Source organism: Talpa europaea (genome assembly GCF_964194135.1).
Source record: "Talpa europaea genome assembly, chromosome: 1".
Taxonomy (NCBI): Eukaryota; Metazoa; Chordata; class Mammalia; order Eulipotyphla; family Talpidae; genus Talpa; species Talpa europaea.
In genome coordinates this window covers 4,614,826-4,633,611 of record NC_140073.1, presented here as the reverse complement: position 1 = coordinate 4,633,611, position 18,786 = coordinate 4,614,826, and the positions used below count along the sequence as shown (strand labels likewise).

The following is an 18,786-nucleotide window of genomic DNA, read 5'->3' as shown; positions in this document are numbered from 1 at the left end:
GCTTAAAAATAATACATTGAGCCACACAGTGCCTGTCCCCACCCCTCCCCGAGACACAGAAAGACACTTGGCTGAGTGGGGTTGTGGCCCGAGGGTCCGAGAGCCCCTGTCCTGGGACAAGGCAGCGGTACGGGCCCGGGGATGCAGGGGGACAGTGTCCTTTCTCCCCCAGAGGAAAAGTGCAGAGTCGGCACTGAGGCAGGGAGGCCCCAGTTCCACGGCCAATTGGCAACGGGCTGACCAGGCAGGGTCTTCCGAGGGCTCGGCCCCCAGCTATGGGCAGCAGTTCTCGGAGGCGTGTGGGAGCCACTGAGGCTCGGGGGAGGCCAGCAGGCAGGCGGCCCCCTCGGGTCCTGGGCACCTATGCTCAGTCCTGTGTCTCGTCCGAACGCCACTTGAGAGCGTGCTCCTTGTGTGCGTCGGGCAGGATCTGGTTTCGCATCCCGCCGAGCAGGCTGGACGTGGCCTCCGTGGCGAGGATGAGGGGCTTCACCACCGTCGGGGGCAGCTGGCGGATCACGCCTCCCACAGCGCCCGTCAGTCCCTTCTGCTCGTGGCCCCGAGACGCCACATCGCAGATGGTCTGAGCCGTGTCCAGGATGCCCTGCGAGGAAGGTGGGTGGTGTGGGCAGCCGCGGGCAGCCGCGGGCGGTGCTGGGCGCAGACACGGGCAGGGCCTCCTTACCTCTCGAACCGTGTCGTAGGCCTTGGCCACGCCCTCCCGGAGGTCGGCGGGCTGCTGGCCCTTCCGCAGCTTCTGCCCCGTGCGCCTGTCCTGCAGGGAGCGGGAGACGGGTGCCGCCGGGGACAGGATGTCGTAGACGGTCTCGGCCGTGGCCTGGGAGCAGGGGGCACCGTGAGGAGAGCTGTCAGGCTGGCCCGGGGGCCTGACTCAGCCCCTCGGCCCAAGGTCGGCCTCCCACAGCTCAGCTCTGCCCTGCTGCCCGGGGTCTCGCCAGGGCCCCACCTCAGGGCCAGAGCGCCAGGTGGGGGCTGCCTCCCACAGGGACCCTCTGCCTGCCAACCAGCAGGCCCTGTGCCCGCCCCGCATGTGGGGACTATGGGGCAGTTTGCCAGAGGCTGAGAGCACCAACCTCCCCCTACCTGTCGCCCAGCAGAGACCAGGGCCCCCCTCACGCCAGTCATCAGCAAGTCAGCGGCCGAGTCCCCTGCTGTTCTCTCTGCCCCCCGGCACCAGTCCTTCCCACCTAACCTCACCAGGCTGTGCTTTTGGGGGACTCTCCAGCGCCCGCGTGCCCCTTCAAACTCCCCTCTAGAGACCTGCCCCACACCCACAGTGCTGGGCTTTCCGGTCCCAGAAAGCACGTGCCCCTCCCCCTGACTGCCTTCGTAGCCCCCTGCCTGGCCACAGAATTCATCACCCCACACCACACAGGGCTGGGTGAACCGGGGCTGTGCCTACACACAGGACCACCCCCTTCTGTACCCCCAATGAGACACGGCAACAGGCAGACTGTCAACCTGGGGGACACGTACCCTCTCCCATGGGAGCCCCTGGACTCGGGTTTGGGGCCCTGGCTATGGACCCAGCGAGTGGCTTGGCCTCTCCTCTCCATGACCCAGGCCACACTCAGACAGAACCAAGAGCAGTGGGGTAACCCCCCCCACCGAGGGCAGACACCGGCCCCTCACCTGGATGGCCTGCACCAGCCGGTTGCTGAGCTCCAGGGCAGCGGAGGCAGTGGACGAGCCAAAGGAGGCGGCTCCCCGCTGCAGCCCCCGCATGAGGCGCCCGTCCTTCCGATACTGCTCAATGGGCAGCCACAGCAGGTCCCGGAACCCTTGGACTGGGGCGTCGGTGTGTCAGAGACGCCCTGGGGTGCTGCCCCACTCCCCGCTGCAGGACCTCCTCCACCCACTCCCACTGGCGGCTCTGGCTGCCCAGGGGGAAGAGCAGTGCGGACCCCCACGGCCCCGGACACTCACAGAGCTGGACCACAGAGTGCATGGGGCCCACGCCCCCCAGCAGCCCGGGCAGCTGGTTCTTGCGGATGTCCTGCAGCCACTCGTTGAGGGCATAGCCCAACACCTTGTCCACCCCCAGGAGCCTGGGAAGAGGAGAGGGCGGGTGGGAGGTCACACCTGGAGGGGCCCCAAATCTCCCTGTGGACCTGCCCGGCCCACGCAGAGGAGCAGTTGTGGTCACTTTCTAGAGACAAATGGGGCGACGTCTCGGCCAAGGCCAGAGCCAGGCAGGAACAGGGCGGGGGGATGTGGGCCACAGGGGTGCTCACCCGTGCCGGCAGCACAGCCGCTTCAGCTTCAGCTCGGAGCAGTTGAGCTGGGCCAGGCCAATGAGGAGGCCCGCGAATGTGCCCTGGGGGGGAGGAGGGAGGAGGGGTTCAGGATCACGAGATGGGGCTCAGGCACTGACTCAGCAGCCTCTGGTTCCTCAGGAACTGGGCTGTAAGCCTGGCTCCCTGGCCCCCAAAGACCACACCTGGCAGAACCTCTGAGGGTGCGACCCAGGTGGCCCCTGCGCCCGATGGCCCCACTCACCACCTGGTCCATGGTGACATGCTTGCCGTGGTAGTCCAGCCAGATGGGCACCTCGGACGTGAAGCGGAACTCCCTGCCGGGAGGTGGGGGAGGTCCATGGGTCTCTGCGCGGGCCCCTGCCCCCAGCCCGGGCCCCACTCGCGCTCCTACCTAAAGTAGATGGGCTGCTGCTCCGTGGAGGAGCTGTGTCCTCCACCTGCGGCCTCCTGGGAGCCGGTCATCTCTGCACCCTCGGGCTCCCCTTCTTGGGAGCTGCCAGGCTGGACCTGGGTCTCAGGCCGAGCTGGGGGTTGGGGATGGGGGGCACAGATCAGGGGATCAAGGGTGAGATGGGGGGAGGGGCGGCCTGGACTCTCCTCGCCTCTCCAGCCCGGCTCTTACCCTCCATGGTTTCCACGGGGACTATGGGGTTGATGCCGGCCGCCAGGCTGGTGAAGAAGTCCCTGAGGAAGAGCAGGGCGTCCTGCCGGGAGGTGAGGGGAGCAGGTCAGGTTGAGGGGCCTGGAGGCGGGGGGGGCTCCCCTCAGGGGTCTGCCCCCACCCCATCCACTCACCTGGTCCACGTTGAGCCGCAGGGGCATGAGCGAGACGCGGAGGCAGCACTCGGGGCCGCCCAGGTTGGTGGTGGGGGCCACGTGCAGAGCTTTGATGGTGAGCTGGGGGCAGAGGGCGAGCTCTGGGCGCCGACCGGGCTCCAGGGCTCCCGTCCCCAACGCTCACCCGATGGTGCCTGGCCTGCACCCTGTTCCCCGCTGGCCCCCGCGCTGCGGGCCTACCATATTGGAGTGGGCGCGCCGCGGCATGCGCTCGCTTGTGTGCAGGTACAGGAACTTGTTGATTTGGGAGGAGGCCAGCCGGTCCCGCACCTCGAGCTCCTGCACGATGAACACCTGGCGGGACAGCGGCCGCTCCTCCAGCTCCTGGCCGGGGGCCGAGGCGCCTGTGGCGGGCTCTGCTGGGTACACCTCGTGCTGGAAGCTGACCTGTGGGGTGACCGGAGGCCGGAGGTCAGTGGGCGAAACCCCCTCTGCCAGCCCCATCCCAGTCCCACCGCCAGGTGGCCACAGGGCCGAGACCTCCTTACCTGCAGGGCCTGCCCCATCCCACAGGCTCCAGCACCGCCTCGCGCCCCCGTCACCCTGAGCACCAGCCCTCGCCTGCCCTGGCCTCCACCTCTCACCAAAGCCGGTGGCTTTTCTTCCTCAAAACAGCACTCCAGTCCCTCCGCACTTGTCACCTCCCGGCTGCCACTTCCACCCCATGACCCTGTCGTCCCCCCCAGCCCCTCCCCACACTCCCAGCCCGTGGCCACAGCAGGGCCTAGCCAGGCCCGGTCCTCCACAGCCCCCCGCGCACCCACACCACGGTGCCCGTCGCGCCGGCCCCTCAACAGGTCACGGCCTTTCCCACTCACTCGGCGCCCATGCCCACGCCCGGGGGTCTTGGAGGCTCCCGCAGCACCACACCGCCGGGCATGGGAGCAGGGGTGCGCCATGCGTCTCGGCAACCCTGGCTGCTCTCTGGATCTCACGCACGTCCAGTGTAGCTGCCAAACCCATGCTCTTCCCAGAGGGGAAACTCCAGAACTGGGGCCCCTGCCCCCTCAGTGCCTGCCCTAGTGAGAACCCAGCCCTCCGGTGGCCTGACCCCGGTCTGCTCTCCCCACCCAGCACTGGTCTCCCCGCTTTCCAGCACACCTGGACCCAGCTTGCAGGTTTTTCTCTGTGCCCTCAGCCGGAAAGCTTCCCGCTCCTTCCCAGGTTCTGGGCAAACAGGACCTTGCAGAAGACTGTGCCGCTGCAGCCCCCGCCCCCACCCCCTGCCGTGGCTGCCCGGGCGTCAGGTGCACAATCTCCGGCCCCCACGGGCTTTCTTATGATCCGGCATCTGAGCAGGCCCTGCCATGGCTGGCAGTGCTGCAGGACGGGGTGGCCGGTCCCGTCCCCCACCCCAGCCAGCCGCTGCAGCTGCGCCCCCAACTCACCTTGCTCAGCTGGATCTCCATGAGGACATGGTGCTGCCGCCCGCTGCCCCCTTGCGTTCGCCAGGAGTTCTGGGGCCGGTTGGCTCCGGAGGAGCGGGAAGGAGAGCCCTTGTGGCCCGTGAGGCCTACTCTGGCCCTGGGAAGAGGGACGGGGTGCAGGCTGACCTGGGGGGCCTGCTCCCTTGCCCCACCCTCAGAGCGGCCTGACGGCCCAGGCCAGGAGATCCCCTCTTGTGCGACGGGCGGGGACGAAAGAGGAAGAGCTGAGGCGGAGGAGCCGCCACGGCCATGAGTGCTGTCACGGGCGCAGGCCGGGCCATCTACTGTGGGGCCACCGCACCCTCCTCCTTACCTGTGCCCGGGGTGGGGGCCAAAGTCCCGGCCCCCATAGAGGTGCCAGACCAGGGAAACCTCCCGCAGCACCACCCGAGTGCTGGGCACTGGGAAGTGGGTGGGCGCCCGCAGCAGGTCCGTGCTGCCCAGCGGCCTGGAGAAGTGCCCGTCCTGCACGATGATGGGGCCAGGGTGCAGCTGCGTCACCACAGGCTCCCCGTCCCGGGGCTGTGGGGAGGAGACAGAGTGAGCACACGGGCACCGCGTCCCCCCAGTCCAGGTGCCTTTCTCGGTCTCCCCTGTCCACACCTCCCTCCCATTTTCAACAAAGACGACCCTCATGGGCCACCGCCCCCCAGAGGCGAGTGCTCCATCCAGAGGGGCCCGAGTGCCCTTTGCTCCTGCCAGCCCCGCACCCTGGGGCAGGGTCTTGCTGGCACATGACAACCTCTGGCACATGGGGACCAGGAGGTCAGCACCCTCACAACCCTCCCACAAGCCACCCCACTCCTGCTCCCTGCGCCCTTCACCCCCTCCCAGGACACACACCTCCCTCTTCCTCCTGCATCCCTCAGGGGGACACTCCTGGCCCCACCGCGGCCCTGTCTCCAGGTGACAGCAGCCGCAGGCCCCGCTCCCAGAGGCAGTTCTAAGAAGGGCCCACAGCCCAGCCCCCCGCCACCCAGCCCGCCAGCGCGCCCTCCACACACTGGGATGCCCAGGCCAGGCGCATCCAAGATGCAGAACTCGTCACTGTCTAGGGTGTCTCCGTCCCCCTCCTCTTCCTTTTCATCTTCCTTGGTCTCTAAGCAGGACCCCAAGTTGCCAGTGGGGGCCCCATCGGAGGATGAGGGAGGCTGGGCCCCACTCCGTTCATCTGGGAACAGGTAGACGGACACGGGCGAGGCCTGAGGGAGGGAGCCACCTGCGGGAGAGAGGCTGGGTTGGAGGATGCCAAGATGGACGCTGATGGTGCCCACTGGCCCTGCACCCCGCCCCACCTGAGGGCTGGGCCAGCTCCCGCAGGCTCCGCTCTGTGTCCAGGAGGGCATCGGCCAGGTCCCGCTGGTTGATGAGGGCCGTCTCCACGGGCGGGCAGGAGGGCAGGGAGGCGGGGCTCTCGGAGAGCTGGGCCAGGCAGGGGAGCAGCAATGAGTGACAGGAGGGGGCAGCCCCCAGGGCTCCCTGGGGCCAGGGCAGGGCGTGAGCTCCAGCAGCTAGTGCAGCCAGGCCTCACCTGTACCTTCTGGCCAGCGATCTCCGTGGGGCTGGGGGGCCGGGGTGGGGGGTGCAGGTCGCCCGCACTCAGTACATACTGCAGCAGGTTGACCAGCAGGGCGCAGGAGTCAGCACAGCTGTGCACGTGCACCACGTTGTTGGAGCAGCGCAGCTCGAACAGTGGCTGGCTCTGCAGGGCGGGATGCACCAGGCATCAGCCCAGCTCCACCCCTGCAGGCACAGATAGCACCAGAGCAGGCACTTCCCTGAGGTGCCCAGCCAGCCCATACCCCAAAGCAGAACTGCGCCTCTGCCCAAAGGGATGCATGTGGGTCTTCTCCCCTCCCCACAGCAGAGGTAGACCTACCATCTCCATTTTACAGATGGGGAGGGAGGTGGGGGGACCTGGGGCCAAACTTGTCTGACTCCTAGGGCCCAGCTTTTCCCTGGGGCAGCTGCCCTCTTGTGGTGGGGCGTGTGTCGAGAGGCAGCCATGGGGGTCTGGCTCCTCCAGGGAGGGAGGCCCAATAACCAAAGTCCAGAAGGCCCAGCAGGTAATGACTTGGCCCTGGCAGAGACCATGTGTGGGGAAGGTCCCCTCTACCCCTGCACCTCCTGGGCTCCGGGGGACTCGGGGAACAGGCACGCTCACCAGTTTGCCCTCAGTGCTCCCCTTCCAGGTTTTGATCACCAGCTCCAGGAGGTCAACATCCAGGACGCAGACGTAATCTGAGGCAGAAGGCAGAAGAGAAGTTCCTACAGCTTCCTCGGCCCAGAGCGGGGCCCACCACTAGGGGAGGAAGCTGGGGCTTATCGGTGGGCAGCCCGCGTGTGCATGCACACATGTGGGGTGCAAGGACTGGGAGAGGACATCTGGCTGCCCTGGATGTGGCCAGGGGCTGCGATTCCTCAGAAGGAGGCTGCCCAGCCTTGCCCTGCCCACCTCGCCGCAGATCCAGTGTCTCCGCCTCACACTTGTCCGACAGGTACAAGGCCGAGTCGTCTAGGATGAACCTGGTGGGGGACAGGGCTGAGAAGGCCCCGGAGCCAGCAAGGGGGACGCTCCCAGGCATAGGCAGAGGTGGCACCCATGGGGGCCTCAACCCCACAAAGAACTGCAGCCCCGGTTCCCCAGCTTTGGGGTCTGTGCAGCGGGGACAGGGGGTCTGGCCTAGGCACCCACTCAGAGGGGGCAGCGCATTTAAGAACTTCCAGCTCCACCACCCACTCTGGGGCTCACAGCAGCCTGGGAGGCCGGTGTCCTGTTCCCCCACAGCACTTATTCTTTTACAATAATTGCATATTTTCATGGCAACATAATACAAAGGTATCTTCAAATATAGCAACAAAAAAGAAACAGATGTCACATGTCATCTCGAATCCCAAGTTCCCAGCTAAGCACCACACGCATCTCCTGTCTCTCCTGTGATGACACACCGAGACGGACGCGGCCCCTCCCCTCTGGCATGGGGTGGTTGAGCCCATCCTGCTGCGGGGGCCGGGGTCCCAAGTCCGCCTCTTCTCCTGCAATTCTGCAGCCTGGTGCTCAGTGGCCGCATTTACCGACTCATGTTGTATTTTGGGGGCGTCTAGCTTATGCGTGTTTCCTGCTGCTCTAAGTTTCACTATGTCTTGGCCCCTCCTGTACCCTCAGGACGACCGCCAGCATGAGAGCGTCAGGCCAGGGAGCCGTTTCTGGCTCCCAGGGAGAACCCCGTAGCCCTCCAGGCAGGAGGAGCGAATCCCCTCCCCAGGGAGGGCTCATCACCCCATGAGCACATAGGTTTGAAGTGGCCCTGGGGGAGCAGCAGCTGCAGCCCAGCTGGGGGTGGGACAGACAGGGGGCGAGGGTGGGGCAGGCATCTTCATACCTGAGCAGGAAGGTGGAGGTGTCCATGATGATGTTGCTGGAGAGGGTGAAGGTCTCGGCAGTGATGAGGACACGCACGGGGAGGTAGAGTGGCCTGGGGGCACATGTGAGTTGGGGTGGGCTCCTGACCCCTGGGCCTGGCCCCCACCCCGGCCCCCTGCCCGCCCAGATACCTGTAGTCCACGGCGCAGGAAAACAGGTGCGTGTGGAGGACGGTGATGACCGTGGGGGGCAGGTAGCCCAGCACAGGGTCATCCAGCACATCTAAAAACTCCAAGAGCTTCGGGGACCAGGTGGGAGGGTGGGTGAGAATAAAGGGGCCTCTTCCATGCCCCTGCACCGCACACCATCTGCTGCCACCACACCCCTCGTCCAGGGGGCTCTGCCAGGAGGTGAGCTCTGGCCCAGCCCTTGCCCCTCACTCTGTCCCTAGCGCCCTGCCCAGGCCTGCCAGCCCACACTGCCCGTTCACCTGGGCGTGCCAGCTCTGCCCCGGCAGGGCCATGCAGTGGCGCAGGGTGGCTCTGTGCAGCCGCAGTGTCACCAGGAACTCCTGGGGGGGGAGGGGCACAGTCAGCACCAGGGAGCCCAGGCCACTGAGACCAGGGAGGTAGTCTCCCCAGACCGCGAGGTGGGCCACAGCAGGCATGGCTGTACCTTGACATTCTTATGGGGGTCCAGGTGGATGCGCACAGCGGTGGACAGCATGTTGGAGGCCCGACCCTGGCCCTTGCGGCCCGAGGCTCCCCGCTCAATCACCCCTTCCTCTGACGGGTAGATGGTCGGGACTAGCCGGGCTGGAGGAGCGAAGCTGGGCAGCTCCAGGCGGCTGGGCAGCAGGTAGTCATCCACGGCCGCTGGGGAGGGACCTGGTGAGCGCCCTGCCAAGGCGGCTGACCCCCCACCTCACCCAGGGGTTGGGGAACCAGGGTTCCAGAAGGTGAAAGCCCCACACTTGACCAGATCCCCAGGACCCTGAGGCAACTGGCCCCCAGCCCTCACACCTCGGTGGTAAAGTGTCGCCTTCTCTGCTTCTAGGCAGAAGTAGCCGAGTCCCGGCTGGCCACGGTACTGGGAGACGCTGAAGACGGTGCCCTGCTCCACGTCCAGCACCAGCTCCCCGTGCTCGGCCTCCAGCGGCTTCTGAGCCTCATCCTGCAGGCAGGGCATGTGGCTGGGCCTCGCCAGCTGCACTCAGCAACCCTCTTGTCCTTGAGTGAATAGGTCTCCCGGGACCCTGGCCTGACGAGGGTTAGCTCCAGCCTCTACCTGGACTCTACTGCAGGCCCTGGACAAACCTGCCTCTTTTGCCTGAAGGGAAGAAGCCCCTGCCCTGCCCTCAGCATCTGCTGCACCCATTCGGAGCCCTGGCCTCCCTAGCATGGTGCCAATGGCTAACATGGTGAGGGTGTAGGTGGGGTGGCGTGTGCGGGTCAGTGGGTGGCAAGTGGGTGCTCCTCGCTGGACAGGCCAGGCTCAGTGCCCCCCAGAGCCTGCTCCACACTCCCAAGGGGGCGCTGGAGTCAGGGGCTCAGCTCCCTGGGGCTGCCTCACCTTGGTCTCACAGAGGGCGGTGATGCGACCCTTCACCACCGTTACCAGTGTAGAGAAGGTGCTCTGGCAGTGAGGGCTGGGGGACTCCGGGGAAGGGGGCTGGGGGGCGCCTGAGGCCCCCACTGAGAAGAAATGGGCATCCTCTTCGTCGGAGTCCGAGTCTAGGGTGAGATGAGGAGTGGAGTGAGAAGGGACCGGGAGGGCTGGCCCCGCCCAGCCTGGCCCAGCCCGGGGCCCCTCATACCCAGCTTGAAGGCTGACTTGCACATCTTGAAGTGGTCATGCCAGAAGCCCGAGGGGCCCTGGAAGCCAGGGGGGCCGGGGGCGGGGGCGGCGGGGGGGAGCAGGTCCGCGGGCTCCCACATGAGCAGATCGTTGTTGATCCTGAGAAAGGCGGGTGAACGCGGTGTTGGGGGGGGGCCCGGCCAGCCTGCCTGCCTGCCCTGCCCACCCGCATCGCCACCTGTTGTAGATGCTTTCGTAGACCTCCTTGCTGGGCAGGAAGATGTGGGCGCTGGGCAGGACCACCTCCAGGCTGCAGCGGGACAGCGCCAGGGCCCGGCTCTGGAAGCTCCTCATCTCCTCAGGGTCCCCAGGAATCACCATCTAGACAGGTGGGGGCGGCATCTGTGATGTGGGGTCCTGTCTGTCCCTGGCAGGGGCCTGGTCTGCACCCTGACCTCCCATCAGTCTCTCGTTCCCTCGTCTTGGCTGGGATGTGGGATGGTGCCTCACACCCCATGCTGACCGGATGCCCACCCCACTCAGGGCGTCTTGGAGGTTAACCTGTGTTTTTTGGGTGGGGGGAGCAATGTTTATTCAAGTGTTCATGTTTTTTTCATAAGCAGTACGTGAGCCCTACTTCTTGAACTCCCCAAATGTCGTCAGCAATCTGATAGGTGAGGCATGGGAATTCCCCTCTAACCTAAACTTTTTTAATGCTACAAAAAGGCCATAAAAATCATTCATTCCATATCTCCACTTTCCAGGGGAAAAAGCACGGAGGGCGCTCCAGCGACTCCCTGCCGGCCACCCGGGCCTGTTCTGTTCTGATGCGCGATCTCACCTTGGGCGTCTTGAGCGTTGCTTCTAAACTTTTTTCCAATCATTCAACCCTAACTTTATTTGCTTTTTATTTGAGAATCTTCCAAACTTTTTAAACTCTAATTTTTCCTACTTTCCCTTACACATGCTGTAACCCTTTCTCTCAGCCTCACGAAGCTCCACTTCCAGTGTTAGTTTTGATAATGTTTTGTTTAACAGTCCACTAGGTAAACATCCAACGTGTGTCTGTCGTTCCGACTTGCTTTACTGCACACCAGTCTCTGCTTCCATCTGCTGCACACGCAGCCTTTCATCTTTCTTCCAGGCTGCACAGCAGGTGTGGACATAACTCGTCGCATGGACAGACCGCATCTCGATTTGAGCCTCGATCAGCAGGCGCTTGGGTGGTCCCATGTCCTGGCTATTGTGAATGATGCCACAGCAAGCACTGTGGAGGCTACAGGTCACCTTCACTCTCTAGGTGACGAAATTCATCCATAGGTAGTGCTCCAAGGAGAGGTGACTCCCCAAGATGCCACCAATGGGCAGAGCCTGGATTCGAGTCCAGGCTGACGCTCTTAACTGCCTCACTCAACCCTCATCACCTTCAGAGAAGAGGCTCCAGGGCCCACACATACACTGCCAAGCCAGGCCTGAATGGGTTGGGGTCTTGATCTTCTTAACTGGGGATCCACACTCCCCAGGGCTGCCCTCATCAGTGCCCTCGCCCCCAAGCTTCACAAGCCAGGGTACTTCTAACACCCCACTGACCTGAGATGAAGGAAGGGACGCACCAGCGGGCGCCCCAGGTGGTCCTGGCCCCCTGGCCCACAGCCACGAGGGGCCTCCATGAGCAACCCCAGGGCCTCAGTCTCACCTCCTCAGTCTCGTACATGGTCCTCTTGGAGGAGAAGGGTGAGGGCTCAGGCTCCCGTAGTTCGCACGGACTCTCGGCTGACAGCTCCAGCTCCTCCCTCTTCTCGGAGCTCACCTCCCACTGTGCGCTGCTGAGCTGGGGGTTCAGGGTCACCACTACCCTGTCAGGGCACGGGCCTGTCACTGGACTGCTCGGGTCCCGGGTCCCACTCCCCATGCTGGCCACCGCCCTTGGCAGCAAAGCCCTCTACTCCTGCCAGTCCCTACTGCAACCCTGACTGACTGAGGCAGGAAGTATTTCCGCCCGGGGCTCCTGGGATCCAGGGCTTTGGAGACACGCAGGCAGGGCACAGGAGGCTTCTCTCCATCCTCATAGGTACCTGCAGCACATGGTGGGAGGCATTGTCACTGCCACCTCTCCCCGCTTCTTCCCCAGTGTCAGGTGGGATCAGGGTGAAGGCCTGGAGCCTCCCCCCGCCGTGGTGACCCCGGTGGTCAGTCAATAGACCTGCACCCTCCCCCTCACACCCACGTCCCGGGACAGAGTCCACTGCCTGGTACCCACGGGAGCCGAGGGCAGGACAGCTGGAGTCCCACACAACTGGAGGCCCCCACAGTGACCCAGCTCCTTCCAGAGCCCCAGTTGTACCTCTCCCAGAGGCCGAAGGCCCCGCACCAGGTGTAGGTCCCCAGAGGCTCTTACCGTGTAGGTCGGAGCAGGTAAGTTCCAGGCGGGTGGGGGTCGGGGGACCAGGCCCGCTGCTCAGCTCAGACCGGAACTGGGGCTCACTCAGCTCCAGCCGCAGCTGCTCAGCCCGTACAGCCCGGCCCCCCCAGGGGTCCCGCTCAGGTCGTAGGTCAGCAATGGGGAAGTGCAGCCGCAGTGTGGCCCTGGGTGCCGAGAGCCGCACCACTGTCTGCTGCTCAGCAGCTGGTGGGGGCTCTGTCTGCAGGAGTGGGGGCAGTCAGAATTGTCTCCAGGGCCCCCACCACTGTGGTCAAGACCCAGAGGACCCAGGCCCCCTCCCAGCAGCAAACAGCCCTGACGGGGCATCTCACCATCAGGCCAGCAGGCGGCTCGGGAGGGGGGATGGTGGCCTGGCGCAGCAGGGCGGCGAGCCGGTCTAGGGCCCCCAGCTCCACGTCCGCCTGGAAGTCGGCCAGGTCCAGGGCCAGCTCTGAGTGGCAATGGCAGGTAGCTGTGCGCCGGGGCCGGCTCTGAGGGTGAGGACGTTCAGGTCAGGGAGGGCTGTGGGGTGGGCGAGGGCAGGATGGGAAGGAACTGCCTTGGGCAAAAGAGAACACAGGGCCCCACCCAGTGTGTGGGGGTGGTTGGGAGGCAGCAGAGCTGGGGCAGGGGATCCGAGAGAGGGCGGGGAGACTCACCACCCTGGTGAGGCAGATGACCATGCTTGTTTAATAAAACCCACCCCAAACTTGCCACTCTCAACTCTGGAGGCTAGCCAGCGATTGTGCCAATGAGCCAGGCCGAGGGAACAGCAGGGGAGGGGCATGTCCAGGGCCCAGAGGTGTTCAAGGAGCCCAGATGGGGAGGTGCTCGCTGCTGGAGCACATGGGAGTGGGTGGAGGAAGCAGGAGCACCAGCCAAGCCCTACACGCAGGGCCCCGCCGCTTTGCATCACCTTGGGCACACGGCGCAGTGTCTGTGTGTGGCGCAGGTGGGCGCAGGGCCGAGCTGAGGCCTGGGAGCCCATGCCACTGGGGAAGTTCAGGATCTGGATGTGACACAGGAGATGAAAGGGTCAGGACCAGCCCCTGTGCCCACCCACAGCCCTCCCACACAGCCCCGCCGCCATCACCTCCGTGTACTCAGGCTCCGAAGCACCCCGGGGCCACAGACATTCCAGCACCTCCAGCTGCCCACAGTGCACGTCTGTGCTGGTGGTGCGCCGGCCCCGGCCTGTCCGCAGCTCCCACGACAGCTGCACAGCTGCACCCGTGAGCCTGCAAGGAAGAAGCTAGGCATCAGAGCAGGGCTGGGGGTGCTGCGAGTCTCTCCTCGGGCCCCGGCCTTGGGCTTGTACCGGACGTGGCTACAGGGACAGGCCCTCTGGAAGCGCGGTCGGAGATGGCAGAAGTCACGGGAGCCGAAGGGCCCATCCTTGGTGGCATCAAACTCAGCAAAAAAGTGAGTGGTGAGGTCGGGTGGTCCAGAAGACGGGGCGGATGTCTGAATCAAGGTCAGTGTCACGCCCCCCAAGGTCATCTTCAGCAGCGAATCAGGGCGCAGGGTGTCCGGGAGGGGCGTGGGGGCCGTCTTGCCTGAGGGGACAGAGGCTTCACCAGGGGCTCCCCAGAGCTCTCAAGAAACCCTGGGAAAAACATGCAGCTCAGCTAGGTCAGATCTCCTTGCACCCCTTTGATGGCAGGGGAGATACTTGCCGAGATGGCATGCTCGGCCCCCACCAATGACAGTCCCCTCAGGACCCCGGCCTCCCGAGTGTCCCTGGAGAACCAGGTCTCCAACCGAGGACCTCCAGGCCTCCTTAGTGCTTGTGAGCTCACAGCAGCCCTAAGGCCTCCCCTGCCCGGAGCACTCACCAATGGGGTGGCCCTGGGCAGAGAGCCGGCGGGTGGCCGTGTCGCTGTGCAGGGAGGACCCCAGGTCCACGTCGCACAGGGAGAGCTCGGAGACAGCTGAAGTCACGCTGCTCGTGAGGCCCGCCATGGAGAAGAAGAGGTCTGTGGGCCACGGGAGGACATCAGGGACTGCCGGCTGGGCACTGACTCCTGCACCCACTCGCTGCCCTGCACCCACCAGTGCTGTCCAGGTTGACAGAGGGGTTGAGAAGGGGGTCTGGGCTGAGGGGCTCGGCCACAGCCCCCGCCTGCAGCTGCTGGTTCAGGTCCTGCTCTATCAGCCACAGGTCTTCAGCACCTAGTGGGCGGCTCTTGTTCAGCTTGTCGGCCAGGCCCTCGGGATCTACAGGGAAGGGCACTCTTTTATGTTAGTCCCTTCTACCCGGACCTGTCCCAACCCCCCAACCCCCCCACCCCCACCCAGGGGTTGACCAGAGGCCTCACCTGCAAGGCTCATGGCACTGAGCAGTTCCTGAAGCTGCTGGAGTTGCCGCGGGGTCAGGAGCAGGTGCAGGGAGCCCAGCTGCCCAGCCACCTCCAGCTAGGGAAGGAGGGAGCAGCCATGGAGGACACCTGCCCACTAGCTGCTGCGCCACCAGCTCTGTCAACAACTAGCTAGGTGACCCTGGTCGCATCTAAACCTCTCTGAGTCTCAGTTTCTGAGATGGGACGTTGCTTCTCTTCCCCAAGGGACTAGGGACCCACCTTAGGGCCTGGGAAGGCCTCGTTTTGTTTCAGTTTTACGGTCAGTTCCATATACCCCGAACAGCTGCCAATCTGCAAGGGGGGCTCTGGGTGTTCTTTCTGGGCATCCTGAGCAGGGAGGGGGTTGGGAAAATGAGATCAGAGACGGTCAAAAGGCTAGACGGAGAGTTCAGAGAGAACAGGGATTAGAAAGAGAAAGAGACTGTGGGAGTCAGGCAGGCCCACCTGTGGGGAGAGCTCCTCGAAGTGCAGGCGGACTCCCGCCAGCTGTAGCAGCTTGTGCAGGAAGGCGGGGGGCTGGTGCACATCCACTGGGGGCGCCTGGCTTGGGTCCCGCACTGCCTCATCACAGTACTCCAATCTGGGGGCGGTGGAGGGTCAGCTCCGGACCTGCCTCTCCCACGGCTTGGAGCCCTGCTCTCTTTCCAGCAAGGGTTCTCAGGCGGTAGGGAGGCTGGTCTGCCCGCTGCCCCCTTGTAGCCAGGCCACCTTGGCCCTCCTTAGCCACCTTGGCTCAGCCCAGGCCTTGCTCCCCAGACTCCACAATCCTTGGGGTCCCTGCCACTGAAGGCCTGGACCACCCAGCCCCTGAAGCCCACTCCAGGCCCACAAAACAGCCCACCTCCCTCCATATCTACCTCTGGCCCACCCAAATGTGCGGGACTACTCCCCAGGCTGGGGGGAGAAGGCAGCATGAGGGCCAATCGGCCCCCCTCGCTCCTCTTCCTCACACCAGCCCACCCCTTGGGCCTGCCCCTACCTCTGCACGTGGACTTCCATGGCCACACCTCGCTCTCCATCCCCTGGCGAGTGTTCCACCCTCACGACAGTATCCAGGAAGGTCACCTTGATTCTTCGCAGCACTGAGTGAGGGAAGTGTCTCAGGCCAGGTGGAGCAGCCATGGGCAAGCTAAGTTTTCCCAGAGTTGGGGCAGTGGGGTGGCCAGGCAGCTATCTGGGCCCCAGTCAGTGGGCCATGGAGGAACAGGGGGCAGGATAGCCAGGAGGGCCTGCTCACCAGTCTCGATGGTCTGAGCGAACATCTCCAGGCCCTCCAGGGGCTGCGGTGGCTCAGAGGGTTCTGGCAGCCCATCTCGCAGGCATTCCTGCGCCAGCTGCAGGCTGGTGGTCATGCATGATGCCCAGGTCTGCGAGTCAGCAGCCCCGGGCCCTGTGGGTAGGAAGAGGGTCTCAGGGAAGTTCCCGGGTGCCCATGCACGCCACTTGTCCCCTTACCCCCAAGCCCACGGCAGCCGTGCCTGTCCTCACCTGGGCCTCGGCGGGGCTGCAGGGTGAGTTGGAGGCCGGACACCATCACGGTGCAGTGGTCGGTGAGCAGAGCGGCCCAGGGCACGGCCACCTCGATGGACCCCACAAAGCCTTCTACCAGCTCCAGTGGTGACTCCATGGCCTCCAGCAACTCGTTCACAGACTGGAGGCAGAGAGTGGACAGAATGGCTCAGGGAAAGCCCCAATCCAGCTGGCTTCCTGCCTGTTGCACCCCATGAGCAGTCTCACCTGGTGGCTCCCCTTAAGGGAGCACTCTCACGCTCCCACTGCCTCTACCTGCTGCTTACAAGGCTCTACCTTTGCTCTTGCCAACTCCCACACCGGCCACCCTATCACCACACCATCCACCTGCCCAATCTTTCAAGCCATAGGGAAGGGGAGTGGAAGGAAGGGGAGGAAGTGGTGCGCTCCAGGCACGAGCAAAGGCCTGGCAGACAGCAGTCGCACCCCACATTTATATGGGGTAAGCAAGGAGTCTCAGGAGAGTGTAAATAAGAGGCAGGCAGGGGCCAGCCTGAGTTGGAGGGTTCCCCGACTCTAACCATTTGATATAGCAGTACCTCTCGGAGGCTCAAGGCTGAGCCCCTGGTCACCAAGTGGGTGTTGCTCTGCTGACAGCCTGGGAGTTCCCTGAGGGCAAGAGCCCACCCACCTCTACCATCTCCATAAGACTCCAGGTGCCCAAGGACCTCAGAAACACTGAACAAACACAGGGCAGAACTAGAAGGCCCACAGAGAACAAGTCCAAATCTCTCACCCAGAGATGCATGGAGGGGGAAACTGAGGCCTAGAGACTAGCGATCTAGTCACCTAGGGTCCTGTGGGGACTGGGACTGGACCAGGCCTGCCTCATCCTATCCCAGATCCCGGGCACTCGGCTTCTTCTGGAGTTTTCAAAGTAGGGGCTTCAGACCTAGCAGTTGGGAGGGGGACTGGCTATTGAGCAAGCACCAGATTTCACCAGGAACCTCACCAGGAGCCAATTCAACCCCCAAAGGGAGGTGAGGGGAGGGCAGGGTAGGATGGGAGCTTGTCTGGAGCTGGAAGGAGACTGCAGCTGCAAGCCCGGGTCCCTTCTTTCAGGCCGGCCCAAAAGGCTCAGGTCAGGGATCACAGACGGCCTCCTACACTGGGCTTCGCAGGCCAGAGGTTACAGAGGTGTCCCAACTTTGGCCCCAAAAGTGCTCAGGAAAGCCTGGCCTACCCCCGAAAGCCAGCCTTTCCAAGCGGAACTCAGAGAGGCCAGGCAGAAACCCCAAGCCCCAGGCCCTAGCCCACCCCAGCTGTTCCAGGCTGGAGGCGGGTCCCTGGGCCAGTTCTGGGCTGGGGCCTCTAATTGGTGGCTCCTTTGGATCTTCCCAGGTCAGCTGAGCCGTGAGTCACCGCCCCTTACCAGCCCCCAGCCTCAGGCCCTGACCCAGACCTCACTCCAGAGCCTCCCCAGCAAGCGCCCGGCCTCCTCCCTGCTGGGGGCCAAACCTCTCCACCTTAGTCGAGGAGGCCTCCCTCCAAGCTGAGTGTTGACCCCCAAGCCCCTCCCAGACACCCGCTGGGCCCGTCCCACTCTCCCCAAAGCAGGAAGTAGGCAGAGGCTGCAGCCGCACGAGGTGTTGATCAACACGGCGCTGACGCGGTTGTTGACATCCACATCCGGAGGCGAACCCCACCCGCCGCTGGGGATCCCGGGGTCAGCAGGTCAGGGCAGCATTCCCGCCGGGGCCCCTGGCCGGGCTCGAGCCCCGCCAGTCTTCCCGGAGCTGCTGCACGCCCTGCACTGGCACCGCGCGGGCTGGGTCCGACCCGGTCCCGACCCCAGCCTCCCAGTTGCTCGGTGCCCTCCTCACCCTCTTCCCGGCCCCTCTGGCACCGAGCAGGACCTCAACGCAGGCCCCAAACTAATGCGCTTACTCCGGCGCTCTCCCGACCAGACATCCCCTCCGCAGCCTCGGGTTCTCCTCCGCGGAGGCAGGGCCCCTTCCCGCGCAGCTTCTGGCTCCGGGGGCGGGCAGTCCGGGTCGCGCCGACGCCAGGAGCGCCTCGGCGCCCCCGGCCTCTCCACGCCGGGTGCCAGGTCCCCCAGCCGGACCCCTTCTCCGGGGCCTCGGCTCGCCTCCGCCCCGGCCCGTCCCGCCCGTCCCGTCCCGCCCGTCCCGTCCCAGGCCTGGCTGCTCACCCATATCTCCAGGTGGATGTCGCGCAGGGCAACGCTGCCCTTGTACAGATCGAGACTGAGCTGCTCCAGGCTGAGGTGCTCCTGGAAGAAGTGACCCAAGTAGTGGTGCAGCAAGTACCGGCAGACCCGCTCTTTCACACAGTTCGACCATGGCCACAGCCATCGTGACATCTCGGAGACCGCCGGGCCCGGGCCGCCTCCGCTCGCCGCCCGCCGGCGATCCCGTCCGGCTGCGCTGTTCACTAGAGCCCCCGGCTTGCCCCGCCGCTTCTCACAGCGCCAGGCCGCGCCCCCGGACGCCCAGCCACGCCCCCACGCGCCCTGCCATTGGCCGCTGCGAAGGGCGAGGCCTGCTGATTGGCCGCAGGGGGCGGAGCCTTCAGGCGCGAAAAAGGGTCTGGGCGCTCTGCATCACATAGTGCGCCCCGTGTTGATTTACGCCTGCGTATAACTTCTGTGTGGGAGGACCTTTCACCTCCCTGCTACTGGCTCTAGCGCGGCTGCAGCAGGCGGTGTCAACCCGGCAAAGGAGTGCGCATGTGCCGACTCGTCCTACTACTTGAAGGAGTTGGGGAGGATTTAAAGAAACAGCGTCCCATCAAACTTCTTGGCAAGCTG

At 64.8% G+C, this 18,786-nt stretch overlaps 1 protein-coding gene across 3 annotated transcripts; it reads right to left on the bottom strand.

The window, feature by feature from the left end:
* Positions 1-367: 367 nt before the first annotated feature.
* Positions 368-18,339, bottom strand: ATG2A (autophagy related 2A; the record flags this gene model as incomplete). 3 transcript variants are annotated; one of them, XM_084235211.1, is made up of 41 exons in its annotated part: positions 368-604; positions 686-838; positions 1,654-1,808; positions 1,948-2,069; positions 2,256-2,338; positions 2,521-2,593; positions 2,671-2,803; positions 2,902-2,983; positions 3,075-3,176; positions 3,297-3,503; positions 4,505-4,640; positions 4,857-5,065; positions 5,548-5,762; positions 5,839-5,965; positions 6,081-6,245; positions 6,708-6,784; positions 6,999-7,069; positions 7,927-8,019; positions 8,099-8,205; positions 8,398-8,478; positions 8,583-8,782; positions 8,930-9,080; positions 9,480-9,682; positions 9,724-9,863; positions 9,943-10,085; positions 11,401-11,560; positions 11,683-11,779; positions 12,103-12,346; positions 12,459-12,617; positions 13,043-13,135; positions 13,220-13,364; positions 13,445-13,682; positions 13,962-14,102; positions 14,179-14,343; positions 14,445-14,541; positions 14,706-14,804; positions 14,931-15,066; positions 15,466-15,568; positions 15,724-15,876; positions 15,975-16,137; positions 18,169-18,339. In XM_084235211.1, the coding sequence occupies 41 exons, from the start codon at positions 18,337-18,339 to the stop codon at positions 368-370; spliced, it is 5,829 nt and encodes a 1,942-aa protein (XP_084091337.1). The 3 variants fall into 3 exon arrangements, with proteins under 3 accessions (XP_084091337.1, XP_084091338.1, XP_084091339.1); XM_084235212.1 differs by having other exon boundaries at positions 6,075-6,245; positions 9,480-9,640; XM_084235213.1 differs by having other exon boundaries at positions 9,480-9,640.
* Between the last annotated feature and the right edge of the window lie 447 nt (positions 18,340-18,786).